Source organism: Ursus maritimus, unplaced genomic scaffold (assembly GCF_017311325.1).
Source record: "Ursus maritimus isolate PB19 unplaced genomic scaffold, ASM1731132v1 scaffold_8, whole genome shotgun sequence".
Taxonomy (NCBI): domain Eukaryota; kingdom Metazoa; phylum Chordata; class Mammalia; order Carnivora; family Ursidae; genus Ursus; species Ursus maritimus.
The window spans coordinates 65,015,334-65,029,739 of NW_024426996.1; the positions used below are offsets into that span (position 1 = coordinate 65,015,334).

At 38.3% G+C, this 14,406-nt stretch overlaps 1 protein-coding gene across 2 annotated transcripts in view; it reads left to right on the top strand.

The window, feature by feature from the left end:
• Positions 1 to 14,406, top strand: part of ADGRA3 (adhesion G protein-coupled receptor A3) — a 123,659-nt gene that overhangs the window by 51,165 nt on the left and 58,088 nt on the right. Inside the window, exons 4-7 of one of the 2 annotated variants that reach the window (XM_040625212.1) lie at positions 2,735 to 2,806; positions 8,767 to 8,838; positions 11,105 to 11,265; positions 13,400 to 13,613. In XM_040625212.1, coding sequence (XP_040481146.1) covers positions 2,735 to 2,806; positions 8,767 to 8,838; positions 11,105 to 11,265; positions 13,400 to 13,613 — 519 coding nt within the window. Of the gene's footprint in view, positions 1 to 2,734; positions 2,807 to 8,766; positions 8,839 to 11,104; positions 11,266 to 13,399; positions 13,614 to 14,406 lie in introns of those variants that run through there. The other variant, XM_040625213.1, reaches the window with a different exon arrangement.

Below are 14,406 nucleotides of genomic sequence, written 5' to 3' on the forward strand. Positions count from 1 at the left end.
TGTTCAGTAGCATTTAACTACTGATACCGTCCCTGGCACTGCCTGGGCATTTTTCCATTGCATTACACAGTAAGTAGTCTCTTGTGTTCTTGCCTAGAAAGGTAATTGCCATTTATAATATTCTTCCCAGTAGAAAATACATTCTTAATTTCAAACAGCTGACGTGTAATGGAACTTATGGTATACGACTTGCAAGCTGAGAGAGTCGTATATGTAAACTCAATGAGATACAAAGATATTCTGTGGTGGTAATGTTTGCCGGTTGCTTGTGGATACAGGCGCTCTTTCTTAGGAGGCTCTAAATCATTCATTTCAATTGTGCCTCTCACTCGACACACATAAAGCGTTTCTGTAAGCGTCCCATGGCTTTGCCTTTATTTTATAGATAATTTGAATCAGGAAGATTAAGTGGCTTTCTGAAGGATAAACTACCAAAAGTAGGTAAAACCTAGACCCATTCAGTTTCTCTTTTGCTTTATCAACAAATTCAAGCTGATTCTCAATCTAAATAAAAACCCATTATCAATACCTAAATACCATTTTAAGTAGGTATAGCTATAATGAAATTGTTTCCAAAGAATCAGTGGTAATTACACCAGTTAAAGCTCAGAAGTGAGACAAGATAATGAATAGAGCCCAGAAATGCTTGTTTAAGCAGCAATTCACAAAATGATGCCTAATTTTCTTAAACAGTAAAACCCAGAAATAAAAGGAAAATCAGCTGGAATAAAAAAAAGTCCCATCGGATTAAATACTTTGCTTTAGTATTCTGAGGAGCAGGAGCCTGGAGCAGATCAGGCGCAGATAAAGTTTTGTATTGCTTAAGATTTTTTTTTTTAAAATCAAAAATTACCATAAGGGGCACCTGGACGGTCAGTCGGTTAAGAGTCTGCCTTCGGCTCAGGTCATGATCTCAGGTTCCTGGGTCCCTGCTCAGCGGGGAGTCTGCTTCTTCCTCTCCCTCTGCCTCCTCCCCCCCTGCTCACGCTCTGTCTCTGTCTCTCAAATAGATAAATAAAATCTTAAAAAAAAAAATGTTGCCATAAGATAGGGAAGGCGGAGCTGTGAAATTAGGGCAACTCAGGATTACCTAAACTAGGTTTCAGAATATCTAGGGGAGAAACTTAGTGCCTAGGTACCTGATTGAGATGCCGGGCCCTTATCATTTCTGGGTTCTAATACAGCTGATACAGTTTCTGGTGTTATATACAATTTAGAACCCAACAATTTTAGTTCAGAGATGGGTGGAACAAGATGCTTCTCTAGAGAGTAACTCAGAGCATGACTCAAAGAACAGGTACTTTTCCACTGCAAAGAATAATATGGACATTGAAGAAAAGGTGATAGAAATATTTTTGAAAGTTTGGTTTAGAATCTTATCCTAATTCTTTTATCGAAATCCAAGGGGTGAATAATTCCTAAGTAGGAACTGATAAAAATTAAGATTCACTGTTTTAGGTTTTCTTGCATATAGTTTAGCAAGTGTAGCGATGGAAAAAATGCTGAAAGCCATGCTATCTTACTTGAAGGTTACAGAAATTGTCATTTATTATCTCCCAGTAAGAATGTAGTCTCTTGATTAAAATTTAAAATTGTGTTTGCTGTCTGTGGTGTGGAAAAAAATAGTGCAGAAAGAACACAATATCTACTACACATTTTACGTAGGTAAAAAGTTTCATGGATTGAGGAGAAAAAAAAATATTTAGGAAGTAACATTTGATGGGAACTATAAGAAGTGAAGAGTGGGGTGGGACACCTGGGTGGCTCAGTCAGTTAGTTGTCTGACTTCAGCTCAGGTCATAATCTCAGGGTTCTGGCAGTGAGCTCCATGTGGGGCTCCACGCTCAACAGGGAGTCTGCTACTCCCTCTGCCCCTCCACCCCTTGTGTGTGTGCTCTTGCTTTCTCAAATAAATAAATAAATAAATAAATAAAATCTTTTAAAAAAAAGTTTAGAGTGGGGTGTCCACGTGACTTAGCTGGTTAAGTGTCCAACTCTTGATTTTGGCTCAGGTCATGATCTTGGAGTCATGAGATTGAGCCCCTCCTCAGGCTCCACGCTCAGTGGGGCATCTGCTTGGACTTCTGTCTCTCCCTCTCTCCCTCCTCCCTTCTCCCCCGCCCTCTCTTTCTCTAAAATAAATAAATCTTTAAAAAGAAGAATTTAAGAGTGATGGGAAAAAAATAACTAGACCATTATTTAGATAAAGCTAAAGTAATTTGGCTTGGAGACTAAACGATAGATCTGTGAGGTATAAGCAAACTCAGTTTTCATTACAGTCAAAACGTCTGACTATTTAAGCATTTTGGTAATTTTCCCCTTTATCTTTTGTCTGTCTGGTGTTCTCTGAGACTGGGCTCTGTCCCTAACTTCTGCAGCATTAAGAACGGTGTAGGTCATCTAAGGAATTCTCTCACAGACAGTAAGATAGATTTAGTCTCATTTTTACCACTCCAGTTCTATCGTGAGTCATTTTACAGGAGCAAATGCTTGAAATATAAAGGGCACTATAATTAGACAGCGTTTAGTCTGTATGCGCTAAGTAGGTGAAAGCAAGGATTATTTTTTTCTCTCCGTGCTCCCCTTAACTCACTTGAAGTAGGTAAACTTCTCAGGGATGCTGAGAAGAAAGGTCTTTCATGATACGTGGGTGCTGTTCTTGAATATTGAACGTATGAAACCTTCATTAACCAAGAGAACTAATCGAAGACACTTTTTTCCCCTTTCTCTTTAGGGATCTGACAAATAATCGAATAGGATGTCTGAACGCAGACATATTTCGAGGGCTCACCAATCTGGTTAGGCTGTAAGTACGTCTTCTCTATTAAAGTATAAGAAAGCATGTGAACTGGTACCCAAATATTTATAGACACCTATGACATGTCTGATAGTAAAGTAGCAGCTGTCAGGATTATAGAAGGAGAAAGAGATAAGGAGCTGGAAATTCAGTCCTGGGGATACAGTGTCATCAGAACATAATATTATGTATCATGGGCACACACGCATATACACACAGAGCCCCTCAATGGGATATATGCCTCAGAGAATATGTTCATGTTGAGAGAGATGGTCAGAAGCTTTGCTGGTCTGGATACATTTCCTGGAAGGGGTGAAACCTGAGCGGATGGTCCAGAGATTGCAAAGCTTTGATTAGTTAGAAAGGAAAAGAAGCAGAGCTGATGATGCGTGAAGGTGGAAGGTGAGAGCAAAGCCAGTGTCAGGGGGAGAGCTGTTGGTGTGAAGAGCAAAACCACCATTGGAATCATGCCTCTCTCTGACTTTGTGATTTGGGGTGAATTCACTTTTCTGAGCTTCTCTGTTTTTTTCATCTGTTAAAGTCGGTTTATCATACTTCAAAGTTACAAGGATTAATTAAAATTTGAATGATCTGTAGCTCTTATAATTTATATATAATATAAATGCAGAAGAACTTTGTATAAGCCATCAAATACATTTTTATTTTCTTTTTAAAATGAGAAGGCTCTGTTTGGGAGTAACTTAGAAGGAAGGCTGATTATCTTTAGTAGAACTTTATATGGGAACATATGAAAGGCAGACAGGGGCTTAGAACTGATTTAACCATAGGAAGCCACTGAAGGACATTTACGTTGGGAAAGTGGCATAAAATCCTGTTTTACAGAATAGTTGTCTGGGAATAGGGTGCAGGATGAAATTTGGGATTGAGGGTCAAAGGTCTAGCTTTAAGGCTTGTCTGTGCCTCATTCTTTCTGTGGCTTTTCAGAATGTTCCTGCAACTTCATTCATGTTAACTTTGCGAAAGCTCTCAGGGGCTTTAATAGTGGGGTCATTTCATTTCTGCAGTAAAGTGAGGGGACTTCAGATCACTCGTTAGGATACTACTGGGTACTCCTGCCCCTTAGCAAGCTTGCAGTATTTTTCAGTGAGCTCTTTAATTTGGGAGGAGAGATATATGGCCAAACTTAAGTGTTTAAGTATAAGATTGATTTGGTGTACAGCTTTGCTCATAACTTGAAATTAATTAAACCAATTGCATTTTTCTTTTTTTGTGGCTGGATTGCAGCAATTTTATTTCGGTGCTTCTATTATCTCTTCCTGAGAGTCTTGTATTTTTGGTTTTGAGGACTGCATAAGAATTGGCAAAATGAGGCATTTATGAAGGAAAAATCTATTATATTTTTGGATAGCTGTGACTCAAGCAATGAAAAAGAGTCTGGAGTTTATTGTTTCAACTTCAGTTCCAGATGAATTTGTAACTTTGGCCCAGGGATTCTTGACCCATCAGCAAATGTTCTTTAGGCAAAAGAGCTAGAAGGGACAGTCTTTACATTTTACTTACTATTTCCTCACTTTTTTTTTTTGCCTCCTGCCTCAAAAGCCGAAGGTTTTGGAAGTCTTAAAGCTTGGGTCCGTCTCTTACATTTTTATTAATTCTGTGATACCTGTTGTGAGAATTTACAGGACATTTATCCAGGTGAATCATTAGAACAGAAGAATAGCACAGCCAAGTTTGTTACCTTGAGGTTTGGTTGAGTGATTTTGTAGCCCATGTAATAGGTCACTGTGGCTCTTTCAAATGCAACAGTCTGTGGCATATACAGGAATAAACCTGGCTTTATATCCTTTAAAGACTGTTCTAAGAAAAATTGCCAATTGAGGTAGCTTTTCAACGTCAGGAATGCATTGCACTGGAGATGCTTATAATAATTTGGGTTGACACAGGTCTAGAGTCATGGGCCAAGAAACTTTGGACAAGTGTGCTGTATGGACAGCAGCAACCTGCAGATTTCTAGGCTTTCTGCGCCAGCCTGTATGCTTGCTGGTTGTGAAGGGTGTTAACAATCTGTGTTTCCCACCGGGAAGAAAAGCATCTTCTCAGTTGAACACGTGGAAAAGGGAATTTGATTAGCAGTTGGGGATGTAGTGCATTCTTACATAAAGTCTGACTCCCACCCAGAAGAGCAGGTGTATAGAAGAAGGGAATCCAGAGTGGATCACTCTTTATAGATATTTCCTTTACTGCTTCTTTAGCTGGATTTTCTGGGTTGCCTTGGAACCTGGGATCTGGGACCGGTGGGGCCTCTTAGCCAAGGAGGCTGGAGTGGAGGCCCCCCACGGTCTGGGTGAGACCTTGGCAGACAGACAGTAGCCTTCTCACCCATACTTCTCATCGTTTTGAAGCAAATCATGGCTTTGGAGTTGTAGGTTAAGAATTCAAAAACAACTGGGCACCTGGGAGGCTCAGTTGGTTGAGTGTCTGCCTTCAGCTCAGGTCATGATCCCAGGGTCCTGGCTCCAGCCCAGCTTCTCCCTCCCCTTCTCCCCCAGCTTGTGCTTGCATTCTTTCTCTCTCTTAGTCTCTCTCTGTCAAATAAATAAAATCTCAAAAAAAAAAAAAAAAAAAGAATTTAAAAATAACCTTAAATATGTCTGAGCTTCAGTGGAGATGGGTGTGGGGAGTCGAATTGATTAATGCTGTGTATGGATCTCTGCCTTTGTTGATGGAGAATTTCTGGGGAGAACTGTCTCAGAGAACTGAAGACATACTCCCATAGGTTCCTGCCCCATCCCTCTCCACAGTGGAAATAACTGGCAAACCAAAGATGGGGAGCCAGAAATGAACTTCTGTGAAGTCTCTGTCCTTTACTTAGGGTGTTAATTTCCAGAGGAGTTGTCAGGAGCTCAACAGATCAAAATCTTTCTTTTTTCCCCCCCTTTTTTATGAATTTTATCAGTTTAAATCTTGTATTTTTTTTCCTAAGAATTATACCTTTAATATTTTTCTATCAGAAAAAATTGGTGAGTGAGGGTGCCTGGGTGGCTCAGTTGGTTAAGTGTCTGCCTTCGAGCTGAAGGCAGACGCTTAACCAACTGAGCCACCCAGGTGCCCCTGTTGTGTTATTAGGCTCAGTGCGGAACCTGCTTCTCCCTCTCCCTTTGCCCCTCCCCCTGCTTGTGCGCTCTCTTGAATAAATAAAGTTAAAAAAAAAGAATCAGTGAGTGATATTTATAAGAACTTCCTTTATGCAATCAAACACTTACTGATGTCATTAAGTATTAAAACCACATAGAGATTTGAAGGAAAGTTAAACCTCCCTTCTATCACTTCATACGAATCACTGTGAGGTAGCATTACTCACTATCTGGTGTACTATTTTCAGATTTTCTGTTGCCCCTACAAAAGTACAGGCATACATACCGGGCTTTATTTTATTTATTTATTTTAAAAAAGATTTATTTATTTATTTGACAGAGAGAGAGAGCGAGCCAGCAAGAGAGGGAACACAAGCAGAGGGAGTGGGAGAGGAAGAAGCAGGCTCCCAGCGTAGGAGCCTGATATGGGGCTCGATCCCAGGACGCCAGGATCACGCCCTGAGCCGAAGGCAGACACTTAACGAGTGAGCCACCCAGGCGCCCCCATACTGGGCTTTAAGTATGTGCTGTACTCAGCAATTTACTTAAAAAAGTTACCGGCATGTCATTAATATCTTTTCAAGAGGGTACATGTTGATACAGTTCGTGTTTGTTAATAATTACAGAATATCCCAAGTATAGAACTGATTATAATTCAGTCAGTTACTCTTCTGTTGAAGGAGATTCCATTTGATTGCATTTTCCCCTCCTTTAACAAATTGGCCCTGGTAAACATCCCTTGTATATACGAAGGTGATGCATCGTACATATTTAACTTACAGGGATTCACATGTATCTGTTAAGCAAAAACTAAGCAAATAAAGAAAAATGAAGATATTAAGAACCACAGCGTAAAGGGGTGGGAGTGGAGATGCTATTCTCTTCAGGGAGCTGATAGGACATGGGAGCAATGACTTTGCTGGTTGTCATTCTCGGTTCCCCTTTACTTTTCTGTGTAAGTATCTCAGAGCTGGAGTGTGATTCTAGTGTTTTAAAATGTGTCTAAATTTTTATGGTCCCCAAACCAAAGCCGGTTACTCTGATGTTTAGCCAGCCTGTTCCAACACTGAGGGAAAAATTGGTTTGTGTTGGGATTTTACTGAGAGGATGGCATGTCTCACTGCAATGTGATTCCTTTCTCTGTGATTTTTAAGAGGAAAAAGCTAATACTATCTAATGATTAGAATGAAATTACCTAATAATTAGAATCTAATGATCCCTGGAAGATGCCATTATTTTGAGTATACTTAAATCCTGTGTTTGTATGACAGAGTTTTATTTCCAGCTTAACTATTACGGAATCTTGCAAACTTGTAAAAGAAAAACATCATAGAGACAGTTGTGTGGGGCATCTCCATGTACCCTTCCCCCAGTTTCGACACTTAGCAACTTCATAGGCAGCCTGTGTTAGTCCTTATCTCCATCTCTGTCTTCCTGCCTACATTATTTTAAGCAAATCTGAGTAATCATGTAATTCCACATAGGGATAGCTTCATGAAAGTACTGTTTGTTCTAATTGCATCTTGATTACTTTTAAAAAATGTAACAGCGATTTACACTTCCATCAGCAATAACCCTTTCAAAATCTACATTCAGTATCCCCTCTGATAGGACAAAAAAGAGAAGGGCATCTCCTTCATTGTTCTTTCAATTGACAGATATCCTTTTTTTGTTTGCCTAAGTTCCCAGGCAGTTTTCCTGTGAAGATCAGAATCCTTTTATCCAGACTTTTTCTACCAAAAATTGTACGCTGCATTTAAAAGCCAATCCAGGGATGTTTTTCCTGAATTTCATTGTATATTAATTTGTGAAGGATTGGCGTATGTGTAATTCTGAGTCTTCCCATCCAGGAGAAACTGCTGCAGAATCCATCTGTTGACTGTCACTTTCTCCTACACGGGAGGGATTCAGCCCAGACTCCAGAGGAGAGGCAGACCTCTTCCTAGGTCTCAGGACATCTTCCTTGAGAATTCTGGGTTTAAGTTGTATCTATTCTTGGTACCACACCAGGCACAGAACAGAGCTTGTGGTGGTTAGACCATCCTGCCATCTTCCCAGAGTCCTCATTCCTGTTGTAGTATTAGAACCTTCCTGAAGGTGGAGCCTATATCCTGAATAGTCAGCCGCAACTATTGAGCACCTACTGTGTACCCCAGCTTGTTACTAGCTGCCAGGGGTACCCTGGTAAATAAGACCCACAAGTCCCTCTGCTCTTGGAGCTTAGGGTCGGTCAAGTGTGGGATCATTATGGGTATAACAAACCACCTCAAATTGTAGCATAGGGTGTTCTGGGTTTAATTCATATAAAACTCTGCAAGGGTTTAGATTTTTATTAAAGTCATCTGATACAACGGGAAATGAGATAGGTTAAGTATTTGCCCAAGACCAACACTGAATTACATCCCTCTAAACCCTGGACTCATAGCACTCTGTTGACATTTTGCTCAGTTCCTGTGGGTTGTTTCTGCTGATCAATTCTGGTCATCCCTGTCCTTTTCTTGTTTTTAAATTTCTGTTTTCTTAAATGATGCCAAGTTAACACACGAAGAGTAATTCACTTATAATGAGAGCGTCACTGAAGTTCTGGCTCGGTGAGGTGGCTTTCCGGTTCACCTGGTATTTGGTAGAAAATCCTTATCTGATAGTAATAACTTAAAAATAATTTTATTACTTTATGTAGGTTGAAAACAAATTTTTTCATCCTTGGATAAAATATTTACTAGTTGTTCCCTTTTTATAAGATTTAAAACAACTTTCATAAATTCTTTATAACCTTATTCAGTGATTATAGGACACATTAGGAAATTGTATAAATTGATATATAATTATGTATATTTTTAAAATGAAATTATTTCCTTTTTTTTTTTTTTCTAGAAACCTTTCAGGGAATTTGTTTTCTTCATTATCTCAAGGAACTTTTGATTATCTTGGCTCATTACGGTCTTTGTAAGTAAGAAATTTTTTTTTCTTGTTTTGATAAATATATCTTGGTTTTTAAAAATTAAAAATAGTTATTAAATTGTTTAAGAGACTTCATGGGGAAAATCTGATGATTTTACAAAAGCTAGACCCTCACTCGAGAGCATGCATTCTCATTGAAAAACATACTGTAAACCCAAATAATGTGTTTCAGACTGGGACGACCATTTTCTCCTTAGAATACCATAGCTCTCTATCTTTAGAGTAAATAAGTTGGCACTTCATTCTCTTTCACTTGACTTTCAAGTTAGAAAATATTTTACTGTTTGACCAGTTGAATCCTCAAAGTATAAAATATTCCTCCCTATGAAGAATCTATAGTTAAGAATATTTTATGTTTTGGGGATTAAAAACCCTTTCCCCAAACTGAATTCACAACTTATTACTGACGTTGCAAGGAATGTTTGTATAGAATGCTTGCTTTATGAAATCAATGCAAGATCATATTGGCACAGTTCTCTGTAGCTTTAGAATTGGCGGATTTTTTTTTTTTTCCTCCCTGAACAGTTTTGTTAATTGAGATTGTACGGGAGGTCCTTTTGACAGTAATGGTATTTCCAGCTAAACCATAATATATTCAAACTATAAGGTATACTAATTTGTATTGGAAAAACAATTAAGTATAATGCTTTTTAAATTTTTATTGTGTATAATTTGTGGGATTGACTTTTTCCAAGGAAAAAATGTCTTCTTCTCTAGCAGATGCTGTTCGGTGTTTGCGGACTTCTTTCCTACCATCCCTCCCACTCCCCACCCTTTCTGTGCTCTCCTTGATTTTCTAGACCTACCATTTATAGTTTTCAGTGAGATGTAGCTAATACTTAGGCATTCATCTGGCTCCTAGCATTATGGCGGACCCATGTACACGCTTCTGGAGCCGTGTTGGATTAAACTCTGGTCTTTTTGTTGCCATTACTGTTTTTTAGTGAAAACATCTCTTTTTGGCGTATTTAGTGGGCTCAAGTCAGCCATTTTTGTGACGTTAAGAAGATAAAGAAGACTACAAAGAATAATCTGGCTTTTGAGACCCTGGGTAGCAGGAATATAGAAAGTATTTTCATCCAAAAACTGGGTAAAATGGCCAGTGTTTTTTACCCGATAGTGCTGGAAACTGACCAGAAGGTGGTGCTTAGGAGTTAGAAGTCAGTCCAGTCATCCTATGTTGTTTTTTTTTTTTTAATTTACTTTCTCTTTGTTTGTCTCATCCCAACTCCCACCCCCTGCCCTTTTTTTTTTTTTTTTTGCCAGAACTAATAAGGTGAAGCACTGTCTCTGTTAGGAGCACACGTTATGTTCGCTCTTTGCACTTTTATTTGTATAGAGCATATTACATTCTGTATTGGTCGTATTTGTTTTGTTCCACTATTATAGAATGTCCTCCGGGTTGACAGGGGACAGTATCTGTATTTATTGTTATTAGCTGGACTTAGCATACCCTGCAGCACATAAATAGCACTTTGTAAAACCAAGTATTCGACAAATTATTGTGCTTTTATCCAAGCTATATCTATTATCCTCTGTTTCTTATACCCAGGCGCCAAATTGTAAAACTTCTTGCCTCATATAAAAATAATTCTGTATTTTCTTTCATATCAAGTATGAAGTATTCTTCTGTTTTCGGTTGGTTGAGTCTGTGCCCCTTAAGTGTGTAAGTATCTTGGTATCACATGGTGTCTCCGTGGTGACACGGAGAAGTGTCAGAGTCTCCAGTCTTGATAAACGTAGACTCTAGTCAGATAGAATAGAGCCACGGTGAACGGTCACATATTCCTTTATGTTGCCGAAATTAACAGTTTATAGGCATTTAAGGCAAGAACGTGGCAATGATGTTGGAACACTTGGGGAATTGTCAGGGGCCAGCATTGGTGCCACCATGCTTAATGAATGAACGGGTAGAAATTCCATAGACACAAAAGATGGGAGATTTGGTATTCCAGACCCTGGGATTCAGGAGCTTGTTGCATAGACGAGGGATGACCTAGAGATTTGCGTTCGCCTACCAGCTCTGATCTAAAGCAGGTAGTCCCTGAATTAGCAGGGAGGCATGCTGGGGTCGGCCCTTCCGCCTGTCTTCTCACTGGAAAGGAGAAGAGAACCAGTTGGTGTTGTGTGCCAAAGGCCGCTGACAGTGAGCCAAGGTGTGCTTGTCACCCAAAGCAGAAGCCAATGTAAAGCAAACACGCAATTTAATTTTATTCACCGTACTCACTAGTTTGTATTTTGTATGCTACAGAGAATTTCAGACTGAATATCTTCTGTGTGATTGTAACATACTGTGGATGCATCGCTGGGTGAAGGAGAGAAACATCACCGTCCGTGACACGCGGTGTGTTTACCCCAAGTCTCTTCAGGCCCAGCCAGTCACGGGGGTGAAGCAGGAGTTGCTGACATGCGGTAAGGGAGAAGGAAACGCAGGGGAAGTGTTCGCCATATTTTACTTGCTACTCTCTTTTTCTTGACTATCTGTAAAATTCTCTTTATACCGGGCTGGAATTGATTACAACCATTAATCTTCACGGATCTGATAATACATATTTAGTTTATGCGAACAGTTAAGTCAGCTGGATAAAAAATCGTTTTTTGAATTGGTGTTTAAGGTTCTTGGGTTCCGAACAGCTTTCTTTATGAAAAACATTTTCAGAGAATAGCGTGGATCTTCGGATTTTCCATCAGTTGGCAAACCAGGAATTTGTTGATAGTAAAAAAAAAAACCCCAAAACTGAGGATGCAATCATTATTTGTTGGTGGGAGTGTAAATTAATAGAGGCTTTTTGAAACAGAGTTTGGCAGAGTGTATCAGTGTTCTTAAAAATTTGATGCAGTTTGATCCGGTAATTCTACATGAGGGTTTAAATCCTAGGAGATGGTCAGCATTGTATGTTAGTATTTAAGTATAAGCATATCTTCGATTCTCAAAAATAGGGGATTGGTTGAATGACTTCTGACCCATCCGTTTGTAATATGCAGCTATTGAAAATCATGATTTTGAGTAGTATCTGAAGACTTGAGGGAAATAAAATACATTTATTAAATGAAAAAGAAAAACCACATAAACCAAAAACAGTCCTTAAAATGATCAAGGGAGAGTCCAGTTTAGTCTTTGTATCTGGAAATAAGCAGTTCTGTACTTTTTTACATTTTCTCTTTATTATTATTATTGTTATAGTTTCACAAGTAAAGTATGCTATTGGATGAAAATTAAGATTTGTGAAAAGAAACAACATATGCGTGTATCGAATCATCACGATGTACACTTAAAATATCTTACGATTTTGAATGGGGGAGGGGAGAATAAAAGAAACAAATATCTTATAATTTTATTTGTCCGTTATACCTCAGTAAAGCTGGAAGAGAAAAGAAACTAAAAGAAGTAAACCGAACAAAGCCCATGTTTCATTCTTATCACTCAAAGGTAGCTGTTGTCCAAGATAACTAGTATATTTTCTTCATCTTTTTCCTGTACTTTTACCAAAGTGTCATTATAACTCTAATGATATTTTGTAACTTTTTAAAACCTGGGATAACATAAGCCCATTTCCTCCTCATACCAAATAGATGCGTACCAATCCATGATACAGATGTTGTTGTTATATCTCTTTAGGTTGTTAATAATTTCTCCATAAATAATTGCAAGGATTGATTTCTTTGTGTGCATGTTTGCATGTGTGCTATTATTCTTTAGAACAGACTGCTGCTAAAAGCAGTGGACCATGGGCTAAATATCTAAAGGCCTTGAATGCGCCCATGGTGTTTGTCTGTATTTTTGCACATATATTTAGGATTCCTCCCTTTTATTTGTATGACTGGAAGGAAGCATATCAGCTTTTTAACAGTGATGATGATAACATATGGGATCTTAAAGATTTTCCTTTCCCTTTGCTTTAAGTGTTCTGAAATTTCTCAGTGACTATGCATTACTTATATAAGCAGAAACCAGTGATTTAATCAAAGGTAATACTGTCTCCTGAATGTATTCTAAAATTATATATATATGTCAGTATTTACTTATCACAGTTCCATTCTCCAGGTTTAAGTATCATTTTACAATGTGTTGTTTTTTTAGTAATTGCTTAGATACGACCAAAAAGGAACAACTTTAAATGTCAGAACTGATTATGAAATGGTTTCATTTCAATTTTACTAATTTTGTTTTCATCTAGGACCCATTTATCTCAGTAGGAGCCTTGTTGGTGCTAGCATTAAAATGCTGGTTACTGAGGAAAATTTGTTTCTCCATTTAAAAAAAAATTTAATTAGAATTTCTATAATTTTTTTTAAAGATTTTATTTATTAGAGAAAGAGAGAGAGAGCAGGGGGGAGGGGCAGAGGGAGAGAGAAAGAAGCAGACTTCCCGCTGAGCAGGGAGCCTGCCATGGGGCTCGATCCCAGGACCCTGGGATCATGACCTGAGCCGAAGGCAGATGCTTAACCGACTGAGCCACCCAGGCTACCCCTCTATACCTTTGACTTCGAGAATGTGGATATCGTATTGTATTTGTTTACTGAGTCCTTGTTTTGTGGCCTGTAGATCCGCCCCTGGAATTACCATCTTTCTACATGACTCCGTCTCATCGTCAAGTTGTGTTTGAAGGAGACAGCCTTCCCTTCCAGTGCATGGCTTCCTATATTGATCAGGACATGCAGGTGTTGTGGTATCAGGATGGACGGATAGTTGAAACTGATGAATCACAAGGTATCTTTGTTGAAAAGAACATGATTCACAACTGCTCGTTGATTGCAAGGTAAACTTTTTTAGATGAGGAATTGTCTCTGTGGATTTTATGTATTTCAGCATTGTCCTGTTTTGTTAGAATTTAAATTAATATTTTATCTTCCTGCATTTAAAAATGCAAACCTTTGGTTTTCCTTTTCCTGATTGTTACTCATCTCCAGAAGTTGAATAGCTACCTTTTCCATCCATTTGTGATGAAAAAAAGCATGGGATTAAGGGAAACACTGTTAAACATTTTGTTTAAAGTTTTAGGAGGAAAAATGTAAACTTTTAATGCCAAACTTAATTTCCTACCATTTACTGCTGCTAAACTCAGATTTTCACTTTTAGCACTCACCTAATTTTCACTCTCTTGGTTAATGCTACATTTTAAGATACTTCCTTTCTCTACTCCACTAGTGTAAAAGAATATAACACCTGTCTTGTTAACCCCATGCCTGGTATGATCACCAAAATCATTAATTCAAATGAACTTTATAAAGTGTAAAAAACAAAGTAAAAATATATGTATTACCATCACTTTATATTTTGTTTTGGTAAAATCTTAATCTGTAGGCATTGAATTTCCTTTTTCTTCTCTCTGTTTCTGTGTCTCTGTCTTTTTTCCTTCCTACCAATTTCTTAAAGACAGAACTCACCTTGAATATTTAATATTAATATTTAATAATATTCTGTAGTTTCCTCACTCTGCCAGTGCGTCTTAGGGTAATATCATTGCAGATTCACAGAATTGCCATTAAAAAAAAAAAATCTATGTTTATATCTATCTAGAAAATAAAGGCCCTCTGAGTTGAGAATCATGT